General features: G+C 41.8%; 1 protein-coding gene across 4 annotated transcripts in view; it reads right to left on the bottom strand.

Annotated features, from left to right (window-relative positions):
* Positions 1-25,300, bottom strand: part of DVL1 (dishevelled segment polarity protein 1) — a 174,942-nt gene that overhangs the window by 49,133 nt on the left and 100,509 nt on the right. For all 4 annotated transcript variants that reach the window (XM_033922853.1, XM_033922854.1, XM_033922855.1 and 1 more), the window contains exon 5: positions 4,015-4,150. In XM_033922853.1, the coding sequence (XP_033778744.1) occupies positions 4,015-4,150 (136 nt within the window). The remainder of the gene's footprint in view (positions 1-4,014; positions 4,151-25,300) is intronic.

The following is a 25,300-nucleotide window of genomic DNA, read 5'->3' as shown; positions in this document are numbered from 1 at the left end:
TGCAGCATTTGTGCGGCCCCAGAAACATTTTTTTCAGCCAATGCGGCCCAGGGAAGCCAAAAGGTTGGACACCCCTGGTTTAAAGCTTCAACCCTTCTCCGAAGAAAAAACACTCTCTATACCCTTCAGTGCCAGGTGAAATGATTGCTTGAAGTGGTGAGGACTAGTGTACATCTTGACCCAGACTAAAAATACTAACTTTTTCATGGGAGGATTAATACTGAGACACTGAGAAAAGGTGTCAGAGCCTGCAGATATGTCATGGCAAATTCCCTTATCCCATTAACAGATAAGGACTGGTGCTTAAATTGCTGGTCTTGATTTATCCAAGTTTGATTTCAGATTATATCACAGACACCCAAGATGAATTTTAAAAATATCAAATACAGTGCTCCCCCGGTCATTTGCGGTTGGCGATTCGCAGTCCCAGTCATTCGCAGTATTTTCCGACCACGAATGACCAGGCAGGAGAGAGCAGCCGGAGCACCGGCGAGTGAAGAAAATCACTCGCGGTATGCTCCAACCGCCTCTTCCTGAAGTAAAGTCGGACCTCACCAATCAGGAGCTGCGTGAGGCCCGACCTTAGTGCAGGAAGAGGCGGTCGGAGCATACCACGAGTGATTTCCTTTACTCGCCGGTGCTCTGGCTGCTCTCTCCTGCCGCTCCGGCTGCCCTCTCCTGTCTCTCCTGCTTAAAAGTCGTATTCACGGTTTTTCAAGATTCGCGGGGGTTCCTGAAATGGAACCCCCGTGAATATCGGGGGAGTATTGTATATATGAATCTAAATAGGTATGCAGCCATTGGCAAACATAGAGCTTATATACTTGTATATCACACACAACTCTCAGGTATCTAAACAGCTAAAATGATAACACACAAAGAGAGGAGGGAGTTCTATAAATGGCATCCAAAGTTAAACACTGAGAAGATCTGCACTAAGGGCCAGGTTCTCAAAAACTCTGCCGAAAGTTAGGCACTGGCAAGGCCCTATCTTAAATGTTTTTAATTGATTTTAAGTGGCATAATAATTGATTGCACCATTAAAAACCAATTAAAAATGGATTAAAAATTGAAATGAGGTGTCAAAGCCCGGAAGCGGGCATGTTTAGGGGCAACGATGGACTTCTGTATCATTAGCAACCGCTGGCTGCAATTCTATAAGGACCCTAGGCACCAGAAATGTAGGCCTGGAAAACCCTTGCTAGCTGCGATTCTGTAAATATATGTATAAGATTGAACTATTTGCCTCACGCAGCTGGGAATGTTGGGTATCATTAAGAAGGGTATCACGACCAGGACAAAGGAAGTCATCCTGCCACTGTATCGTGCTATGGTGCGCCCGCACCTGGAGTACTGTGTTCAGTTCTGGTCGCCGTACCTCAAGAAGGACATGGAGGTACTTGAGAGGGTCCAGAGAAGAGCAACTAAGCTAATAAAGGGCATGGAGGACCTCTCATATACTGACAGACTGAAAAAGCTGGGGCTTTTCTCCCTGGAAAAGCGGAGACTTAGAGGAGACATGATAGAAACCTTCAAGATCATGAAGGGCATAGAAAAAATAGACAGGGACAGATTTTTCAAATTAAGGGGATCAATAAGTACAAGGGGGCACTCAGAGAAATTGAAAGGGGGAAGGTTTAGATCAAAGGCCAGGAAGTTCTTCTTCACACAGAGGGTGGTGGATACATGGAACGCGCTACCAGAGGATGTGATAAACAGGAGCACGCTACAGGGGTTCAAAGAAGCTTTGGATAGGTACTTGGAAGACAAAGGGGTACAGATAAGAGTAGAGGTAGATTATAGGGATGGGATTAGAGGTAAGTTACAAAATTAATCAGGGACCACTGTTCAGGCACTAGGCCTGATGGGCCGCCGCGGGAGCGGACCGCTGAGCAAGATGGACCTCTGGTCTGACTCAGCGGGGGCAACTTCTTATGTTCTTACATCAATGGATATCACTAACCCTACTTTTTGATAGGTTGGTATCTTAATGCTTTCTGCTTTAGTTCTTAATATTATTAGTTTCTTAAATTTCAACCTGATGTATTTTATTTTTCTTATTTGCATCAGCTTGGCCTGTTAGGTTGGTTATTTTAAATGCATTCTTTTTAACTGTCAATAAGTTTCTCTTATTTTAATCCGACGTATTTTATCTGCATTGTATTGTAAATGCATTCTGCTTTTATCTGTCATAAGCTTCTATCATTCCAATCTGTTGTATTTTATCTGCATTGTATGTACTAGCTCAGCTTGTTGTGAACCACCTAGAACTTTTTCGGTATGGCGGTATATAAGAATAAAATTATTATTATTACTTAGTCCAGGGTCACTTACTAAATGATGACATGCCTTTCTCAGCATAAAATTGTACTGAAAGCTACCTGCCACTAAACATCAGCTGCATGCCAATTTATTTGAGTTTGAAAATTTATTAGATGTTGGATCAATCAGTTAATGTGTCAGTCTATCACTGAATATGTATAACTTATGTCCTACTCGGGGTGATGTGGATACTATGCTGCTTCTTTGAACGCACACTTCAGACCCGGAATGTTTTTAGATGTTATTCACCTTCTAACTGTCCTGTGTCATGTCATCACAGCATCACTGTATATTTATACAACATATTTTTGACATCAAAACTAAATACTCAGTATATAGTGCGACAAAACTTTAGAGAATATTTTACTCAGATCACCCTTTATTCACACTTACAATGACTCTTACAATTAGTTCACTCAATGTCAAGGGATTTAATAACAAAGTCAAACAAGCCAAAATATTTCAATACTTGAAAAATCTCAAATGTGATATCATAATGATTCAGGAAACTCATCTTAATTACCAAGAATCCTCTAAACCAGGGGTGTCCAACCTGCGGCCCAAGGGCCGCATGCGGCCCCGTGAAGTATTTTGTGTGGCCTCGGTCGAGGGCAATGCAGTGTTTTCCTCTGCTGCCTCCGGGTGTTTACTGTCTTGCCGGCTCCCTCCTCTGTCTTGCTGCAGCGTTTGCGCATTTGTGCGGCCCCAGAAACATTTTTTTCGGCCAATGCGGCCCAGGGAAGCCAAAAGGTTGGACACCCCTGCTCTAAACTAAAAACTAACTGGCCTACAAAAATATATTTCTCAGAAGCTACAGATAGAAAGAACGGGGTTGCGATAATAGTAAACAATTCACTGAACGCTACAATAATTTCTAACTCTAAAGATCTAAACCAGGGGTAGGGAACTCCGGTCTTCGAGAGCCGTATTCCAGTCGGGTTTTCAGGATTTCCTCCTCAAAGATCCTTTTTTTTCTATCTCTAACTCAGTTGGAACCAGGTTGGAGGAAAGAACAAATAGCCAACTAGGTCACTGTGGCAACCATTTGGAGCTAGGGCCATGTAGCTTGGTTCCCTTTTAGAACCTCAACATGTCAATGGCTAAAAATGTTTACATGTTCATGCTTTTTTGGCAGCTTCATGGATACTGCAGAATCAACCTAGTTAAGGAGCATCGATTGTGTGATTTTTATTTCATTGTTAAAAGAAAACAGGATTCTAATTGTCACATATTTCCTTGAGGTTACAATGAAAAAGGATGACAGAGCATAAACTGATTCTCCTCAGACAAGTGGGTCTGAAGTAACTGAGAGTGGCGAGATATTGGACTGGTTTACGAGCAGAAACTAGACTTAAATGATATCCTGCATAAATGAGACAGGGCTATGACTTGGATTATGGGATGCTTAAGTAATAGGTATATGAAATACCATTCATATCCAACTCTATCTAGAATGATAGAGAGATGAGTGAATGTTGCAAACTGAAGACCTGATCATTAATTTATATATGTTTATGTCAACAAAACAAATGGAAAAGAATAATTACGAACATCAGATACTAATTGACTGGAGAAGGTGCTAAAGGCCGGATGCCTTCCTCATTAGAGCTAAATGAGCCTTACATTACAACCGCAACATATTCTACCCAATATGATTAGTGACCCTGGAATGTAATTCTTTGACTTCCTCACCTGCTGGTCTGATCATCCTCATCAGAGTCAATGAAGCTGCTGGATTCCAGCTCACTGCTCATCACTGTGGAAGAGCTGTCATAAACCACCATGTCCCGCTGTCTGTCCAGCTTGGGGTGTCCATTGATCCGAGGGACTGAGGAGATAAAAGGAGGAGATATGGGTGAGAATGCCTGAGAGAAGGCTGTATAGTACTGGAGATGAGCACTTATTAAACACTAAACTATCAAAAATATAATACGAAATTCTGATTTTGGACAAAAAAGTACTGCATGATATAGCTTTGTGATGAGCAGAATTATCCACCGACTCCATATCAATGGAACAGTTTTTCTTAAGAGACTTTGGGACTACAAATCCATGCATGAAATCAGAGAAAACAAGGACTGGCTTAGTCTGTCCAGATGACATAGAGCCAAATGGAAAATCTATTATCAGAAAATAAAAATTTTAAATGCAAAATGCTGCTTGTCTAATGGTATACCCCAGCAATGCAACTAGAGTAGTGTGTTCACAGAATGTTTTATTGTAAATCTCTTATATTTTAAGCATCTTGGCTTCAGCATATAACACAAGCTGTTGAAACCCTGTACAACTACTCAAAACCCTAAAAGAAGGCCAACAGTAGAGCAAAAAGATCCCAACTTGCTCATAAGTAGAGACGAAGACTCTATATCTCAAGTGCCCAAAGCCAGTAACCAGAGCATATCATAGTTACTAAGCTTATAACAGGGCTATCAGGAAACCCTGTACAAAACACAGGCAAAAGAAAATAGATGAAGGCCTGGCCAATTTACCTCTCTCTCCAAAAATCAAAATAAGATAGATTATTAGATTATGAAACATCGCACAAGAGGAATCCTAGAGTACTATAATGCCCTTTCATAACATGTTAATACCATATATAAACTCACAGCAATCTGGTGGCTTCTAACTTTAGGCATTAACAGCAGTCTACTCAACAAAACACTAAAGTTGAAAGAAAGATGTTGCATCCGTAAAGTATTCTGCCAATATGGAGTTTTACGTACAACTAAACGTGATTTTTTTACATCATCACGGAACAACCTTCCTCAGAAAGACAGTAATGGTCTACTGTCTGAAAGTCCAAAAGCAAGAGATTCTGCCATCGCGGTAGGTACATGCATTCCTCATGCAACTTTTAGTTACTGGTCAGGAACGTTACATTCTTGTAGAAACTTCCTGCAACTCAGGAAGTTGCTTAAAACCTACGGTACTTATTTGTTCAAGCTTTTTTTTTTTTTTTTTAAAGTGAATGCATAACAGTAGTTTGAATTAGGTTTGAACAGGTAAATGGTTTATTAAAGTGAAGAATGATGGTACTCAAGAACAATTTGAATGCATTCATATTGTGACTATGCAGATAGACTATTGTAACTCTGTATTTTCCTCTACTTAATGTATATCTTTTTATTTTGTGATTTTATTCTGTATGGAAACTTTTTTTTTTTTTTTTGCAATTTTATTATGTATGGAAACTTGTAAGACGCCTTGGATAAAGGTGGATTAAAATGTTTTAAATAAATAAACCTCCAGTGTGATGCCCTGTAATGAGCATTTATTCTCTGTGTCATCATTTTTGAGCAATTGAAATACCAGTATGAAACCTGCCATTTACCAGCCTGTCTAGAACCATATGCCAAAAGATTCTCACTGTCATTATAGGGATCCTCTGCACTGACTACTAGGCAAACACCTACCTTCAGACTATCTTTTGGCTTTAGATCTATCCTTTACCTAAAAAGCTCTTTTGTGAGAGCTTTTTGAGAAATCAAAACCCTTGTAGGCATACACCTTTATTGGCACAATATAAAAATTATCCAAAGATGTTGTGGTAGCTGAGTTTTGAGACCAGAAAGATCCATTCTTCAGAGCCAATGCTGACCAAAAGAAGAGGCCACTCCCAAAGCTTGTTTCTAGCACCTCTAGGAAAACCATCACACTTTGCAAAGGATCAGCTCAAATGTTGTAAGGAAATGCCAAGCCGTCACTTGGGGCTGAATCAAGTAAAGGAAAAGCAAAAGCGTCCATTGTTCCTAAGGCTGATGGACATATTTAGACAGAATGCAGATTTCCAGTTATTTCCCTGAAGCAGACAGCAAGCCTGGGACAAAGTCTTGACTTGACTTGTCGGAACTCCTGGAAAAAGAAAACAGTATTTTTGTTTGGTAATAGTTTCTTGTTTTCTTTGCTGGAAGCTTTTCAATTCTTTCTTTCTGCATTCTGGCCAATCTGCAAACAAACGTTAATGTTTTCCTTCCTTTCTGTGGTATATTCATACAATAAGCTTAAATTCAATCCAATGCACAGAAGCTTAAGGAACTCAAAATGTACTTTCTAGAAAGGATATAATAAAAACATTCCATTAGGCTTTTAGAGAGCACAAAATGTTGGCACTTTCAATAGAAGAAGAACCTAAAGAACAAGGAGGGAGGGTAATCTAGAAGAAGTATGAAAAATAAAATATTTTACTGATTGATGACTGGAATTGCCAAAAGTAAACATCAATATGATGGTCAGCATTGGACAGGTAGAAAGTCTGAGATAAGGGAAAGGACAGGAAATAGATGGAGATCAAGTAGAGTCTGTAGTGAATGAATAAGTAGGATTAACAGAGCAGACAGTATGGCCCAAGTTAATACTTATCTGTCAATAAGTACCATAATGAGCTACCAGAAATGTACTCTTTTCACCAGGTATATGTGAAATACTTGGAACAAGGTCAAGGAGTTGTGATTGTGTATTAATATAGCAAAATGTGTATCAGAACAACTCCAAGTCTTGTAAATCTTCTTGGTTATTCAGGTGCACAGTCCCATGGAAGTGGCCTTAGGTATCTGGCCAATTGGAGTCTTAGGCACTCCCAGCGCATCCCAGAATGCACTGGAAAGGAGGCCTAAGATTCCAGGATGCACCGGGAAGGGGAAGGCCTGGCGGCAGCGGGAGTAGGCATCCCTCCAGCCGGCTAAACTACAGAAGGTAACTGGGGTGGGTTTTGGGGTACTGAAGTTTGGGGAGGGGCCTGCTGGCAGGAGGGAGTGGGCATCCCTCCTGCCTATTGCAGGTGTGGAGGGGGTGGTATTTTGAGTGTTCTGGAAGAAGGGACAACCCTCCTGCCAGGGGACTTTGAGGGGAGTTTCAAAGGTGGCGGGGGGAGGGATTGGGCATCTCTCCTGCTGCACAGTGGCGGGTGGGGGTTCGGGGATGAAGAATTGGGTATGCCTCCTGCCAAAGTGTTGGGTGTGGCGGAGGGAATGAGTGGGCATCCCTCCTGCTGGCTCACTTGCGGTGGTGTTCGGGGGTTCTCTGCCACGGCTGCTAAGCTGATCGCGGCAGGGAGATTTCATTGCCGTGGTCAGCTTAGCATCCGCGTCTATTTGAAATGTAGGCCAGCATTTTAATGGCCTATATTTCAGGCACCTAGGGCCACTTAAGTTCATCCAAGGCCACTTCCATACAAAACCATGCTCACACCCAGTCTTGTTTGAGCTTAAGCGTCCCTAGGCACCTCCCTGCACCTGCAACAGATACCTATAGTGTAGGTGGCCTGCCTTGAGTTTTTTTTCCCAGAAAATGTACATTCCGATTGGCTGGTTAGACAATGGTAGGACGCCTATCGCTGCCTAAATCATGACGCCATTTATAGAATGTGCCTCTTCTTGTATTTGCTGAGGTGCTGTTCTCTTATTTTTGAATTAAAATATTTCAATTACATAAAAAAAAGAAGATTTTGACGATTTAATGACACCCAAATGATGTTATCGTAAGGATTGGTACAATAATAAGATCACAAGTTTCATCACTCACAATTCTGATCACCCTATTTTTACTTTCATTTTTATATAGTGTTTCAGATATATTGTTATCTCCAAGATTTTTTTAGTACTCCCACAAACAGGTGGGAGTACTACAGAGTTATGTTCAATCGATAGATACTCCAGGGAAGAAGGGTCCTTGAGTAGGCAGACTAGTTGGAGGGAGGGTTCTCGAGTGGGCAGACTTGTTGGGCCGTCGGCCCTTTTCTGCCATCATATTCTATGTTTCTATTTGGGAGAAATAGCACAGTTACTTACTTGTAACAGGTGTTATCCAGGGACAGCAGGCAGATATTCTCACGCGGGTGATGTTTTAAGACTGTCCGTGCTGCACATGTGCCGGCACCTTCCCACCCATTGTCGGCTCACAGGACCATCAGTTCAGTGAAAAACAAGCTATAAAGTCAACTGTGGGAAGGTTGTGAGAACATCTGCCTGCTGTCCCTGGATAATACCTGTTACAGGTAAGTAACTGTGCTTTATCCCAGGACAAGCAGGCAGTATATTATTCTCACATGTGGGACTCCTCAGCTAATATAAAAGGGATGGAGGGAAATTGGCATCTAAATAGAGAATAAATGTTGTAGAACGTTTGGCCAAACTGACTATCCTGTCTGGAATGCTTCTCCAGACAGAAGTGGGATGTGAAAGTATGACTTGAGGACCAGATTGCTGCTTTACGTGTCCTCAATGGAAGTGGAATGTAGGTGAGCTACTGAAATACCTATTGCTCTAACTTTATGTGCTGTGATACAACCTTCCAGCGGCAACCCAACCTGAGCATAGCAGAAAGAGATGCAGTCCGCTAACCATGTAGAAATTGTTCTTTTGGTTACCGGAGTTCCTAGTCTGTTAGGGTTGAATGACAAGAAAAGTTAAGTGGAATTTCTGTTGAGTTTAGTGTGATCTAAGTAATAAGCCAACACGCATTTATAATCCAAGGTAAGGAGCACAGCTTCACCTGGATGGACATGCAGTCTTGGGAAGAAGATAGGCAGAACTATAGACTGGTTTAGATGAAATTCTGAGACTTTAAGGAGCAATCTTGGATGAGTGCATAGGATAACTCTATCATGACAGAATGTTGTAGAAGGCGGGTCTAAGACAAGTGCTTGAAGTTCAATGACTCAGTGTGCAGAAATGACGCAGACTTTTGAAGAAGTTTAAAGTGACAGTACACCTTTTCACTTTCCATACCGGGCTCTGTGCATTCAACTCAAGCAGGCTGTTCCAGGCAGATGATACAACACGATGGAAAACACTGAGATATGGCCACATTATGAGGCTCATATGGGTACTGGGTACAAAAGAAAGCTGGTTTACTGGCGTCCATTCTTCATCTACAAAAGTACTCTCTCAGTCCACACATTTAGCACTCCCAGTGTTGACAAGCAGCAGACTAAACATTTATTCAAGTCTACAGAGTGCAATAGGAGGCCATCATAAGATCCTTTCAGAAGCCATAACCTCTTGCTCAACAAAGACTCTCTACACTTGTCATTTTAAAATTTGCACCAAATTAAAAATGTAACAGTGTTCAAACTATTATCGATAAACCAAAAGAGACATCACAACATGTTTAATTAAAATATATATATGCATTTTAGGCCGAGCCACTAAAAATTTTATAATAGAACAGAGGTATTAAATGTTCTTCTAAACTTAAAACACAATTTTGCTTTCCCGTTATAAATGTTTTTAGTGGTTTAAAGCCTCTAGTCACAGGGTAAATGTTATTCTCTGTTTAGCATAAGTAGCTTGCTCTCATCAGCATTCAAGAGACCCTTAAACCTGTCAAGCATGTTGGAAAACACTGCACTGATAAGACATCCGGAACGGAATCAACTAGAAAAGACTTCAAAGGGTAAAAGAGTTTTAAGTGTCCCCTAGGTACTTTAACAGGTACAGGTGGCTCACACTGAAGTATCAACTCTACTTACATCTTCTAAACATAGCCACTGAAATGACAGAGAGCAGTACAAATGCAGTTCAAAGCAAAAAAGAGGCATGCTCATCTGTGCACCTTGGAATCACAGCACTTTAGAACACATTTAGCCAGTCAGATTCTCAGGATATCCTCAACAAGGCTGCAGGAGATAAATTTGCCTGCACTACCTGCATTGCTTGAAAATTTATTCACTTTATGAATTTTCATTGTAGGTACTCTGAAAACCTGACTGGCAAGGTGTGTCCCAAGGAATGGGTTGAGAACCGTTGCTTTAGAAGCATTTATGCAACCACCTCTGGAGTACACAGCTACACAGACTAGCCCGCTACCCAAAGGTATCTAATAGAGAGATGGAGCAATGGCACAAACTCTTCCATGGTATGCTACCAGCCTATATGGCCTCCAAATTTCCAACCTACACCCCAAACCAATCGCTTTGCTCGCAAGAAGAAAAGCAACTACGCACTCCCTCGGGATGCGCCCCCCACCTTGAGAATACCCCAAAAAAGATCTTACTCACAGTCTCACACTACCTACCGTGCCTCTGGAACAAACTACCTACCCACATACGATCATTAGGTCTACTGAACTTCAGAAAGGCAATAAAAATTTTTAATTTAACTCTTATATACCACTAATAACCTCTTCCCCTGACCCTCTATGAGAGTGCGCCAACCCAAATTCCCCGGACCTTCTGACAAAGAACGCGACTCTCAAATGCTGATGTGCTTCATCTTATGTTTGGCCATGCCGTGTTTTATCATCCTGTGTTCTACCATACTCTGTCACACTATTCACCATCATTGTCCTACTATATTTTACTATACACCATATTTACCATACTATGTTGGCCCTGCTATGTTCTCTCATACCATGCTTGCTGTTCTATGTCTTCCATGCTGTGTTTCATCATGCATGCTTGCCTAACCATTTTTGCTAGTCATGCTTTGTATAATACTATGTTTACTGTGCTATGTTTTGCTGAACTGTGCTCGCCATGCTATGCCTTAACTTAACATGTTTTGTCATATTATATTTTTATCATGCTTTGCATACTTTGTTTTGCCTTCTTTGTCAGACTTGCCCCAAGTATATTACATAGATTGTGAGCACACCAGGAAAGATGGAGAAAAACGCTTGAGTACCTGAATAAATTCATTTAAACCATTCTAGAGCTCCCCTGGGAGAATGGTATAGAAAACTGAATAAATAAATATTAAACTAAACTAAACCTTAGGTTTGTATACCACGCCATCTCCACAAGCGTAGAGCTCGGCACGGTTTACAGGGTTAGGTTGAAAAGGAGCTACAATATTAGCTTTCAGTTAGAGGTAGGGAAAAAGTAGACAATGGGATCACAAAAAAGGTTAACAATAACAAGCCAACCTTTGTTTTGTTCTACCACATATGGGGACTTACAGTTTCAAGTGTGCTTAAAAGGAGGACTGGCTCATCCTGTGCCTGAAAGCCTGGAAGCATAACTTAAAACCCATGTCTCTGAAATCCTTGTTGAGAAGAGATCATACTGACACCCAAACGAGACCTTAATAAAGGTCTCAAAAAGAGAAAAAAACAAAACCCAACATGATCTGAAAAGTGGTCTGTACCAAGATCAACGTAATTCTTTTCAAAGACAGGTGAAGGATGAGAGCAAACTAAAGTTACATTGGAGGTTTTTCTGCAAAGCTAAGCATCAGAGCTGCTCTTTGGCTAATTCCCATGTATCCATTACCAGAGGTAGATATTTGTGCATTGGTAATGGATTTTTTTTCCATTCTGTAAAATAAGTAAAACTACCTGTAAATGCCATCCCTAAAAACTTTAGAGACCAGGGTTATGTCAACAAACATAAAGTGTCATATATATTTGAACAATTCAAGGTAAAGCCAAGGAGAGGTATCACGCTGCTACAAATCTTGTTTGTGTTGAGTGATAAGTAGTAGATTTAAAACAAACTGGAGAAAATAGTTCTTCACTCAACATGAAATTAAACTCTGGAATTCAATGCCAGAGAATGTGGTGAAAGCAGTTAGCAGGTTTTTAAAAGGGGTTTGGATAACTTCCTAAAAGAAAAGTCCATTTAGATGGACTTGGGGAAAATTCACTGCTTATTCCTAGGAGAAGCATCATAAAATCTGTTTTACTCTTCGGGATCTTGGAAGGTGCTTGTGACCTGGGTTAGCCACTGTTGGAAACAGGATACTACTGGGCTTTAGGGACCTTCAGTCCATCCCAGCGTATGCTCTTAAAATTCCTTTCTCAACAAATAATAATATTCATAGAGCAGATGAGTGATGGTAGACACTGGGAGTGATGGCAGACACATCATTGAAGGCGTCGGCGCAGTGCGCCACAGCCTCAAGGAAGGCAAACAGAATGTTGGGCATCATTAAGAAGGGTATCACGTCCAGGACGAAGGAAGTCATCCTGCCACTATACCGTGCAATGGTGCACCCGCACCTGGAGTACTGTGTCCAGTACTGGTCGCCGTACCTCAAGAAGAACATGGCGGTACTTGAGAGAGTCCAGAGAAGAGCAACTAAGCTAATAAAGGGTATGGAGGACCTCTCGTATACTGACAGACTGAAGAAGCTGGGGCTTTTCTCCCTGGAAAAGCGGAGACTTAGAGGAGACATGATAGAAACCTTCAAGATCATGAAGGGCATAGAAAGAGTAGACAGGGACAGATTTTTTAAATTATGGGGAACCACAAGTACTAGGGGGCACTCAGAGAAATTGAAAGGGGGAAGGTTTAGAACAAACGCCAGGAAGTTCTTTTTCACCCAGAGGGTGGTGGATACATGGAACGCGCTACCGGAGGATGTGATAAGCAGGAGTACGCTACAGGGCTTCAAAGAAGGATTGGATAGGTATCTGGAGGACAAAGGGATTGAGGGGTACAGATAGGAGTAGAGGTAGGTTATAGGGATAGGATTAGAGAACTAGAGACAGTTACATAATTAGTCAGGGACACTGTTCAGGCAATTAGGCCTGAAGGGCCGCCGCGGGTGCGGACCGCTGGGCAAGATGGACCTCTGGTCTGCCTCAGCGGAGGCAACTTCTTATGTTCATAAAAGAAGCTAAGTTTAAGTAGTTTGTTGATAAATAATGAATATTTTATTGTAACCCGCTTAGGCGTTACATGGGAAAGAAATTTTAAAATAAATAAATATCTTCTCAGGGAAAGAGGAAACATGAGAGATTGAAGTGTGATCTTTGTAGTTTGGAGGGGGTCGTGATGATGGTCCCAGCGGGTTCATGTTCTACCTGAGACACTGCTAGGCTTTAAAATTTTCGTTTTCCCATTCCACAAGCTTTTGAGTCACATAAGAAGCTGTGAGAAGGCAACAGAAGAGGTACAGAGAGCAGAAAGAGGGGCTCAAACTATCTGACAAAAGAGCTAAGCACAAATGCGTCATCCCTTAACAAAATGAATGGGTGTTTGCCAGTTCTAAGGCTGTCTATTAAAGGGTTACGTTAAGGGCTTAAACTTTCACCTTATGTAATAAATACATCAAAGCTTCTGCACTGTCAGCGTGCTAATCACAAATAGAATTTTTTTTTAATGCTGTCCACCCTGTATCTTATCATTATTTTTTGTACAAAAAGATTTATGGTGATTAAAAAGGTGATATAATCTTCTCTTCAGGTGCAGGAATTAATCAAAGCTTCTTTGAGCTGAAGACAATATCTCTAAACCCCTGAATGAATTCTCCCCACATCCCTCATCAGTTTCCAGGTAATGTGCAATAATTACTGGGCAATATGAGAGGTCCCTATGACTATTGTTCTCTGTGTACGAGGAGACAAATGATCACATGAATTAAAAGCTATCGAAGCTCCTTAATCCACGTCTTCCGAGACAAAAGCTTTTGCATGGTGATTCTGTTTTACTAATGTTTTTTTCTCCGCTTTGTCCAGATGTGTTCTGCACACCTGGAGAGCTCTCACAGACAAGACCAGGGAGAAGAGTTGGCTTCATCTTGCTATGCAGGCCTTGTCCCTGTTATCATATAAAGAATCTATAGTGTGAATATGCTCCGCCCCTTTCCAGCTGACTCGTATCTTTACAGCTTCCAGTTAGGTTCCTGAAGAAGGGTTTGTCTCCAAAACCAGGCTGGTTGAACCTGGTGTTCTGTTGCATTTTATTTTGAGCTTCAGATTTGTTATATCACATTCAGTTAAGTTGGTTTTCATTTTTGGTGCTAAGTTTTGCTGGGGAGTTGGCTGGATTGGTTCTGATAGGGGCCGCTTAGAGGTTTGCTTTGTTTTCACCCTAATTTATATTTATAGTTGATTTGAGTTGAGAGTGATTCCACTTCATTTAATTATTGCACACATTGAGGGCCCAGTGATGGTGTGCGGGTGGGGGTTGTTAACCTCTGCCTGTTTTGTGAAACGTTGGAGCTTGTCTCCCGTTGCTGCTCGTTCACACTGAGGGCTCCCTATATACATATAAAATACTTTGTTGTTAGTGTGTTTGGGTATTACAATTCCTCTGAGCGACCCCTCTCTGGAACCTTTGACTATTCTGCCTTTTTGTAGTATCTAGTGTACAGTCAATGGTAGCACCAAATTCCCTAATACCAGTAGCATACTGCCTCGTACGAAGAGAGACTGAACAAATTGCAGCTCTACACTCTCGAGGAACGTAGGGAGAGGGGAGACATGATCGAAACATTTAAGTACCTCACGGGACGTGTCGAAGTGGAAGATGATATTTTCTTTCTCAAGGGACCCTCGGCCACAAGAGGGCACCTGCTCAAACTCAGGGGCGGAAAATTTCATGGCGACACCAGAAAGTATTTCTTCACAGAGAGAGTGGTTGATCATTGGAACAAGCTTCCAGTGCAGGTGATCGAGGCAGACAGCGTGCCAGACTTTAAGAATAAATGGGATACCCATGTGGGATCCCTACGAGGGTCAAGATAAGGAAATTGGGTCATAAGGGCATAGACAGGGGGTGGGTAAGCAGAGTGGGCAGACTTGATGGGCTGTAGCCCTTTACTGCCGTCATCTTCTATGTTTCTATCTATGTTTCTACCTATCACTTGTGAGACAGTCTCCAGCAGATTTAGGAGCAGATTTTCGAACACTCGCGCTAGAATCTGATGGGCCACTGTCACGCCTGTAAATGTAATGATTTAAAAAAACACGAGTCATTCTCTAAAAACCATGCATGCAAATGAAGTTTGCGAAGGGTCGCTAAATTTGCATGGGATTAGTCGCTGGTGATTGTGATTAGCACATGCGCAAAATACACCTGCAAATTTTAAAAAAAGAGCCTCCAAATCAAAGATCGGCAGGAGGGATGCCCACTCCCACCCACCATCGGGATGCACCGGGAAGGGGAAGGCCCGCCATTTTGAAGAAGCGCGCCTGCCGACCAGAGGGAGTATGCATCCCTCCAGCCGGTCTTTGTGAAGAAGGTGGGGGGGGGTGCGTCAGGGACACAATGGGTTGTCGGGGGCTTGGGCAATGGCAATAAGGAGTGGGCATCTCTCCTGCTGCCTGGGGGGGGGGGGTCAGGGGGCTATGCGACAGCAGCAGCGGAAGTGGGCATCCTTCCTGCTGCCATGATGGCAGGTGGAGGGAGTGGGCATCTACTGATTTTCGATTTGGGGGGGTCTTTTCTTTTTTTGTTAATTTGTGTGTTGGGGGGGGATCTGAACTGTCAAACCTTACTTTTCTGTCAGTGCCTGAGCAATCAGCACTCAAGCATTGTTCAGAATGTAAGGCTACGACAATTCAAGACAGGAGAAATTTGCCTGCAAATGTGCTACAGTGAGGTTAGGGAATAACCCGGCGATGATTGAGAATCACCTGGAGTGCTCATTTTAATATTAATGACCTCGTTGTACTACGTTTGCATGGCAGAGTTGGAGACAACTAGGAAGCTTCGAAAAGACCACAGTTCTGATACTCATCCAGTAAAATACTGCCCCACTAAACCGGCTGGAGCAGGTTTAGTGACCGTGTTAAAGGCACGTTAGGTTTTGAGAATCTTAGGTCCCAAGCTCTGGAGCACTGTCCCATATAACATCCATTCTGAATCCTCTTATTCCAGTTAAATGCAAATTAAGATCCCATCTTTCCAAGAGGCTTTCAATACTTACATTGCAAAGCAACTGCCTCTCCCTTTGTTTCCACTTAAGAACATAAGCAATGCCTCCACTGGGTCAGACCCGAGGTCCATCGTGCCCAGCAGTCCGCTCACGTGGCGGCCCAACAGGTCCAGGACCTGTGCAGTAGCCCTCTATTTATACCCCTCTATCCCTTTTTCCAGCAGGAAATTGTCCAATCCTTTCTTGAACCCCTGTACCGTACTCTGTCCTATTACGTCCTCTGGAAGTGCATTCCAGGTGTCCACCACACGTTGGGTAAAGAAAAACTTCCTAGTATTTGTTCTGACTCTGTCCCCTTCCAACTTTTCCGAATGCCCTCTTGTTCTTTTATGTTTTGAAAGTTTGAAGAATCTGTCCCTCTCTACTCTCTCTATGCCCTTCGTGATCTTGTAGGTCTCTATCATGTCTCCTCTGAGTCTCCGCTTTTCCAGGGAGAAGAGCCCCAGTCTCTCCAATCTTTCAGTGTATGAAAGGTTTTCCATGCCCTTAATCATTCGTGTCGCTCTCCTCTGGACCCTCTCAAGTATTGCCATATCCTTCTTAAGGTACGGTGACCAATACTGAACACAGTATTCCAGGTGCGGGCGCACCATTGCCCAATACAACGGCAGGAAGACTTCTTTCGTTCTGGTCGTAATAACCTTCTTAATAATACCTAACATTCTGTTTGCCTGCTTCTACTCTCTTCTTAGCTTGCTTTTATTTTGTAAACCACATTGATGCCATTCCTTTGACCCTTGTAGTATATCAAAGGCTTGTAATAAATAAATACTAAGAAAAAGATAGCATCCACCTGAAACAACTGCATTTGTTAGCCCACATTTCTACCATGAAACAAAACCCAAAAAACACCATCTACCAATGCACTGGAGACTGATAAAAGTGGCCCCTATGATATCAAAGGCCTGTAGAATCATGGCTCCTCCAGAGCCCTCTCTAAGTAGTCAAGGGTAAGAAAAGAGGAGAAAGGGAAACCAAAAGATCCTAAAAATTCTATGAAAAGTCAGAAACAGATAACCATAGCTTGTGTGGCTGACATGGGGGAAAGAAAGAAATTGAGAAAGTGTTCCCTTTATCCCCAGCTAAAAAGCAGACAGCTCAAGCACAAGTTTATCAAGGTTTCTCCCGCAGAAGACAGCACTGGAGGAGGTCTTGATGCAAACATTTCCAAGTCACTGCACCCACACTGAAAGCTCATTCATGAGGGGCCCTATAATAGCAATAGCCTGTCTGTCAAACCAATTCTCATGTGTCAATGAACATTCCTCACCAGCAAAAAATATATTTATTTTCTGTAAAACTGAACAGTAAAATAAATGCCTGGAGTAGTTTCATTCAGGGCATGTATTACACACACAAAAATAAACAGTTTGCCTGAAAAGGCCTGTCTGGTGTAATCCACATTTGGATGTTAGCAGAATGATGTGGCATGGCTTTTGCCTAGCTGGCAACAAGGGTCCTTCCAGATCAGTCCCGGGAAATACTGCACAACTGAGCAAACAGTACTTTTGTGGCTTCTTTATTTTCCCAGGTGTCTGACAGTCTTCTCATTAGACTAACCAAGTGCAGAACATATGGAACAGCTAGCAACAGAAATACAACTTTTCTGTCTTCCTTCCTATCTTGGAAAATCAAGCTACTCTACAAGGAGGTTGACAAGAGACAGGCAAATGATGACAGTCTAACCAACCCCAGACTCTGCTTCCCAGGGTGCTTTGGGACGCTACACAGGCAGCATTCACAAACCCCACTGTGGTAGGAGCCCTAACCATTTCATAATTGTGACACCCAATGGCTAGATTCAGGGGCCATGATTGCAGAAGGAGCCCTGGTATAAGGCTGCTGCAATGACTGGACTTAAGGTTGGAAGGAGACATAAAGGAGGGAAAAAAATCCTTGGACAGTTGTGAATGAAGGTTCACAATACCAGCTGTAAGACCTCATTCCAATTCAGCTCAACAAACAGCAGGAAGAAACAGTCAAGTAAAAGTAAATAAAAAGGAATATCATGTCTGCCCCTCCAAGACAAAATCTGAGCTGGGTAGGATGCTCTGGAATTCTCCAATTCTCCTGACTATATTGAAACGTAACTTTAGTTCAGACCTGTGTCCTGAGGACGTTCTTGCACTTTCCAATCATGTGCTGCCTGAGCCTAACTTCAACTGCAGAATACTTTGAAATTAAATTCAAGATAAATGTTCTATCAGCATTCTTAGGCCACTCAGTCTGACGAAAGCTCCATGAAAAGGGCCAATTCCATCTAGCTGTAGGACATCAATAATAAAGACTAAAACGAAAGGCTTTACGGCAGGGGTGTCCAACCTTTTGGCTTCCCTGGGCCACATTGGCTGAAAAAAAATTTTCTGGGGCCGCGCAAACACTGCAGCAAGACAGAGGAGGTAGCCGGCAAGATGGTAAACACCTGGGGACAGTGGAGCAAAACACTGCATTGCTCCTGACCAGGGCCACAAAAAATACTTCAAGGGGCCGCATGACACCCCTGCTTTACGGGGTCCTGTCACCCTGATGGAGGATCAAGGCAAAGTCAATGACTCTTAACCAAGGTTAAGCAAAAGAAAGGGCTTAAAAAAGTGCCTGGGTATAATATGAAAACTGCTTTGATTGTAACCACAGAAAGGCAGTATATCTAAACCCATCCCCTATATCAGTGTTTTTCAACCTTTTTACACCTATGGACCGACAGAAATAAAAGAATTATTCTGTGGACCGGCATCAGTCCGTGGACCAGCGGTTGAAGAACACTGGGCTAAGTCATGGGCCAGACCCTGCCCATCTCTACCCAATCTCCACCCCAGACCCCGCCCCTATAATAGTACTAATTGCACCTTGCACGTCCCTTGCCTCATCTGGAAGCCTTCCTTCTGACGTTGCAATGTCAGAGAGAAGGCTTCCGGTTCAGGCGCAGGATGCCCATAGGAGCCACTGCCCGTGGCTTTGTGCACTGAATCAGTTAGGCAGAGGGAGCTGGCTCGAAGATAACGCCGCATCGATCGCACCGTTGAAGAACACTGTTTTGGGCCTGATGCATTTGCTGGCCCTGTGGAATGGCAGGAAATTTCTGTGGACCGGTGGTTGAAGAACACTGCCCTATATTACTCTACAAACTATCATAACTGTTCCAAATATTCCTCTAAATTACACAGATTAACATATGTGACTCCCTGAGCAAAAAGGTGCCAAAAGTGGGGTATATAACTTATTTATACCAGAAGATAGAGAGATATCAACTGCATAATCCTGCAAAATTTCAGCCTCAGGTATGGACTAATTACATCTTTAAACAATGAGAAATGTTTATCACTAAAAGGGTAATTAACCTCAGAAATCACATACCCCATTTTAGGTACCTGCGGTTTTTAAACTGTAGAATATGAAAAACATCAAAGTTGTGAAAACAATTGCATAGTCCCATTCTACTAGCCCTATAGTACACAAAACGTTCAAAAATAAAAAAAAAAATAGTCCAAGTGTATCCCTCCAAACTTTTACAGCCTTTATCTCTGTTATTTGTAACCCCACATTTGGTACCTTTTCTCTCAGTGAGTCACATATAGCTTTTAAAATGTGTTATACCAATTAAAAATACTACTTCAAAACTGCTATGGCACATCTTCACCTTTCTAACCAATGAAGTGAGTCATTTTGGGAGCAGATATTAAACAAATCTGAGTTTTGGTTTTGTTACCTAAGCCATTTCCAGACTATGAATCCTTTTATTTGAACATCAGATTTATTTAATAAATATAGGGCTCCTTTTACTAAGGTTCGCTAGCGTTTTTAGCGCACGCAGACCAGCACGCGCTATTCCGCGCGTTAATGCCCTTAGTAAAAGGAGCCCATAGTTCTGTACAGGAGTGCTCAGAATGACAATAGGCTTTTTTCAGACATGGAAGGATCTTTGAGGCCTAGAAAACGCTCTTAAAACCCCCATCTTTGGGCAATATTTTGTCACTCCAATAAAAGGTCATCACATTCTATAAAGACTCTATATATCTCTAGGGCTAACATGGCTACCAGAGCTCTCCACTATTTGATACCTACAATGATATACACGGGGTGGTGCTTCTGGATGGCATTGGACTGGCCCCAGAGGCCTTAGCAGGTTATGATACCACCTCCAATGTGGCCGTCTCACTTGGTTGGGTCCCCATCTGGAGCGCTGCCGCTCCTGTTGCGGTGGAAGACGTCTCCCAAAACATTCCAAAAATGAAGAATTGACCATATCAGCCCTCTCTCTCTCTTCCCCCCCACGCCCCCACACCAATCTGTTCACTAAGCCAAGAGCAACTACTCTTCCAGTCCAGGATCTCTCCACAGCTTTCAATTTCCAATCAGCCAGAGGCAAACATGGAAATCCAGAATCGCCAAGCGTGCTATTGGTTTGCTCTCTGTGCAGTAAGGCAGTAATGCAAAACACAAAGTAAGGCTCCAGTAGGAAAATCCAAATGTGGGGTGAAGGGGGGTATTTGCATGTTCTTCATCTGCTAGCTAATCCAAAAGAGGCAGCAACAAAGGGCATCCAGCGATGTTCATGGCTATGGAATGACAAAATCATATACACTTATTTTCAAATTTGATTTGTTCTCCACTCAACCTCTATATTTCACAAGTCATAATGCAAGCAAGCAAGAAAAATCTAAGACTCTTCAAACACAATTAAAAATGATTTAAGAACCAGGTACACACTGCCAATAAAACTAAGTCACAAAAGTACAAAAAAAAAAAAAATAATTCAGCAGGTCAGTTTGCTTTGCTCATTCTGGAAGCAGAACACTTCTTATCCATGATTTTCAGCATTTTCTAAAGGAAAAATATTTCACTGAAAAACAATCCTGCAAACCGAAAGTGCCCTGGGACTGTTGGCCTTTCTCAAATTTCGTACTTCCAGGCACCACATGGCTGACCCTCAGAAGTCGAGCTTGCCTTGGTTTTTGTGTAAATCTCTTTCTCCTTTCCGCTCTTCCACAATGGTGTAAACTGGCCTGCTGGTGCTCTGCACTTTTCTTTTGCTCAAAACTTAAACCTAGCTCATGAGAGTTACAAATACAATAAATACTCAATCTCTCAGCAAAAGCCAATAACAATTGACAAATTATCAGAAAATGAAGAGGGGGGGGGGGGTTCTCTTGCCTGATTCTGTGTTAACCATGTGGAAGATGGTTTCTGTAGCTTTCTTTATTTCCAATCTGTGACTGTGGGATTTCAATTCAGATGCCTCAATGATGATTCTTATCCTATCACTTCACAACAGTAAACATTTTGCTGGCATCCTTCTATACTAAAACGGTTAAAGATCTTATTATTTTAATTTACCTTTGATAGCATTCTCTCAAGAATCCGAATACTGTTAGACTCCTACACAGTAAGAACGAATGATGTTTATTAGATTGTGGGTCTTCAACCTTCCTACCATTTTTTTTTTTGTTGTTGTTTATAATACGCTTTAATTTATTATAGATTGGATGCAGTCTACTTTTCTTGCTAGGAAGCCTTGGCCCATGCATGTCCTTAGGACTGAACATTTGGATCTCTCGGCTAATATTGCAGGGTTAGCTGTTCTCGTTCTACGTAGTTCAGGTTTTCTAAAGCATATTTAGCTCCCCTCTGCATTAAACAGTAATGACCGAGCTTGGGGTTTCTTTCATGTGACACAAACCCTACGGTAGGACAGCGATAAACCCTTCCCCATCACCTCCCCCGGCTTAAACTGTTTCAGAGAGCTGTGCAGTCACAGGCTCCCCCTTCTATAAAAATCTGTGCTTCCATTTCAATACGACTTCTTTCAGATGGCACATGCCAGTACTGTTCTGGATCTGCTCCTTCAGACAACTCACAGAAGAGGCTCACTGGATTACACACTCTCCTTGCTAGTACAATAACAAATATACACTGTAAGTTACTTTTGTAAATTGTGACCTCAAATAAAGGCATGCAAGAAGAAAAAGTACTTACTCTTGAGAATCCCTTTCAGAAATACCTGCCAACACACAGGCTAGAAAAGGACACCCACCTCCTCTCCCCTGATTTTAGACAAAACTGCATCACTCCCTGACAGCCAATAGCCGGAGGCTATGCAAATATGCTGGCAAAGTGCTGGAGAGGGTCTTAGTGCATGCAGCCAGAAGCCCTTGAACACACTGCTGACGAATGGCCCTTTAGTGCTATGGGAACTAATACTAGAGGTTTACAGCCTGCAGGTAACAGAGGGACCCACAACGTATTTTCTGCATAAGAGGATAACAGATGCTGCCAATCTGACAGAGGGGCTGATGCAGTTACCTTGCATTAGAGGTACTGTTCTAAAGCTCGGCACAGGGTTTCTTAACACAAGCACAACATAGAAAATGTGCTCCCCATTGCTGTAAGCAAATAGTATAGAAATAGGCCTAGCACCAAAAATATATGCTAATGGGGGAGGAGCACACCAGATGCACGCATACACAGGTCTGCATTAGTGACAACTACGTCTTGTGCACAAAAAAATCTGTATCAGAAGTTGGAATAGACGGAACTACAGCTCCAACAATCTGGAATTCTTTACCTCCACATATTAGGGCTGAACAAAATTTAGATAAATTTAAGGGAAGCCTTAAATACTTCAAGTTTCAAGTTTATTAGATGGCTTGATTAACCGCTTTAAACCAAGTTTCTAAGCGGTGTACATTTAAAAAGTTACATATGTTGGGTAACAAAACAGTCCATACAATTCATAAATAAACTTATTGTGCTAAAAATTAACATTGTTAAACACAAGGTAAGGAGGGAAGAAATACAATTTGTAAAGAAAAGAGGAGACATCAAAGGAAAATACAAAAGGACAATAAGACATTTGAGGGGAATAAAATAAACAAAGCAATAAGATAAAAGATTAACTTGCAAATGCATCTCTTCCATTTAAAAGATGCATTTGAATGCTGAATGACTTCTGTGTCTGCTCTGGTCGATTTTTCTTGCTTGCTTTGCATTATGACTTGTGAAATATAGAGCCTGGAAACTGTGTTGAGGAAGGGAGATGGGGAAACCGGCGCAGGTAGAGTTCTACTCTACTTCGCATGCGGGGACACGGCACTACGGACGCACAGAGCTACGAAGATTGAAGTGCACATGCGCGCTAAGAGTATTATTATAGCGGATAACAACATATGCCTTGATGTATATACACGGAATCCAGCATGTCACTCTCTGTTCGGCATACCTTGCCAAACTCTTCTTTTTACCAATGTTCTTCATGGAAGCCAGCACAAATTGTGGGTCCTTATGCTTGTACTAAAGGGAAGAAACAGGAATAAGATCCTCACGAATGCTACCACTTATTTGAACAAGGTTTCTGGGCGGTTAATCAAAATCTGAATCCAGGTAAAAGTGGGGCTGTATTGTTATCTAGGGAACTGCCGCTCTCAAACTTTGGCACCTATAGACCTTGGGCACTATATTACCCTTCAACTGTATAAAAACCTTTAGGTTTCTAGTGCACTCCCTATTAATATTAGGACAGCAAATCTCAGCGCAAGTCAATCCTTCCTTTTTCACACTGACAAATTAGATCAATAAAACATTTATAGAACATAATGATTTGTTTCCTCTGATCCATGCCCTTGTTTTCAGTAGGCTAGACTATTATAACTTTCTGTATAGTGGCCTACCTGTAATCTCATACCGAAGCTTTAAAATTAGCTTAAAATCTTCTTTTCTTACCTAGGCCTTGAACTGTAGCCTGTGAACTGGCACCAGCAGATGGACCTCTGATGATATGACTTTTCCGTTGGTTAAGGGGCGAATAATGCAACCTAAAGCCCTAATGCAGCTTGATAAGTTCCCCCCACAAACACACACATGAGCATTTACATGCAGAAGAGCTGGAAAAAATTTAATGAACCATACTCTGTATGCTTTTCCCATTTATTCTTTCCAACTCAATGGAAAACACATTGAATTTAAAAAAAAAAAATGGGCCAAATCGAACCAAGGTTCCAAAGAAATAAGTTTCCACAAAAAATGGCACAATGCATTTCTGTGGGAAAATGAATTTCAGCTGATGTAAAATACAGTAAAGCCTTGTATTGCAAGTAACTTGGTTTGCAAGTGTTTTGCAAGACAAGCAAAACATTTTATTAAATTTTAACTTGATTATACAAGCAATTTCTTGCAATGCAAGTACTTACAGTATACATACATCACAATTGAGCCGATGATTTTTCTCTCTCTCTGACACTGCAGGAGTGTAGTGACTGTTCTAAACAAGCAAAGTCTTGCAATACGAGTACATACAGTATACACGCGTCACATCATCACAACTGAGCCGATGGTTGTTTTCCAACGCTGCAGGAGTGTAGTGACTGTTCTAAATGAGCGAGGTCTTGCAATACAAGTATGTACAGTATTTTGTATTAAAGTTTTTGGGTTGTGGAACGAATTGTCAGAGTTTCCATTACTTCTTATGGGGAAATTTGCTTTGATATATGAGTGATTTGGATTACAAGCATGCTTCTGGAACGAATTATGCTCACAAACCAAGGCTTTACTGTATGTAGAAACCAAACAAGAGTTAAATATAGCAGGTAGAGAGTAGGACAAGATAGCTTAAAAGGTGGAAGTCCCTTTTTCAAATCCCCAAACTGCCTCTATTGCTTCTCAAGCTGTTCCAACAATCCAAGAACTATCCGTTTGTCCCACTACCCCACATAATTTCAGGTTTTACGTTTATTTCATATACCACCTATTAGAAGACTAAGCAGTTTACATAAAATCAATTAAATATAAAATATTTAAGACAGAAAGAGAAAAGAAGTTACATATAATCAAATATCCCTGCATCCACTACTCTTTTCATGAATATGCATTCTCTGAGGTTGCTTTTGATATTACCTCCACAGCCACACTATCCCCCAAATGCCACACACCTTAAGCTGCTCCATCCCTAAAAAAACTACCTTCCTGCAACTGCCCTACCCCCAAAGTCCCCCACAATTATGTCATGCTCCAAACTGCCTCTACACCCTCACATGCTACTCTGCAAGTGCCCCTCCACTACCTTCCCCACAGACATACATGCCTACCACACACACACATGCAATCATAGAACAGGGCTATACACACCATGCACACCCCACAGATACAGACACAGGGGATATAATTCCCTATCCCTTTATTTCATTTTGTTAATTCTAGGATGAAAGCTTACTTCAAGAATCACAGTTTTCTTATTGGTTGTTCAGTGTACTGCCAATTAAAAATATCGGTTGCCATGGCAGGGTTAAAATTGAACCTTTCATGCTGACTTCCAGTCTCTTCTCATGATCATAGACATACAGAAAGTACATACAAACACATGCACTAATATACACTAATATGCACAA

This window comes from Geotrypetes seraphini, chromosome 15 (assembly GCF_902459505.1).
Source record: "Geotrypetes seraphini chromosome 15, aGeoSer1.1, whole genome shotgun sequence".
Taxonomy (NCBI): domain Eukaryota; kingdom Metazoa; phylum Chordata; class Amphibia; order Gymnophiona; family Dermophiidae; genus Geotrypetes; species Geotrypetes seraphini.
This window is presented reverse-complemented; position numbering and strand designations above follow the sequence as displayed.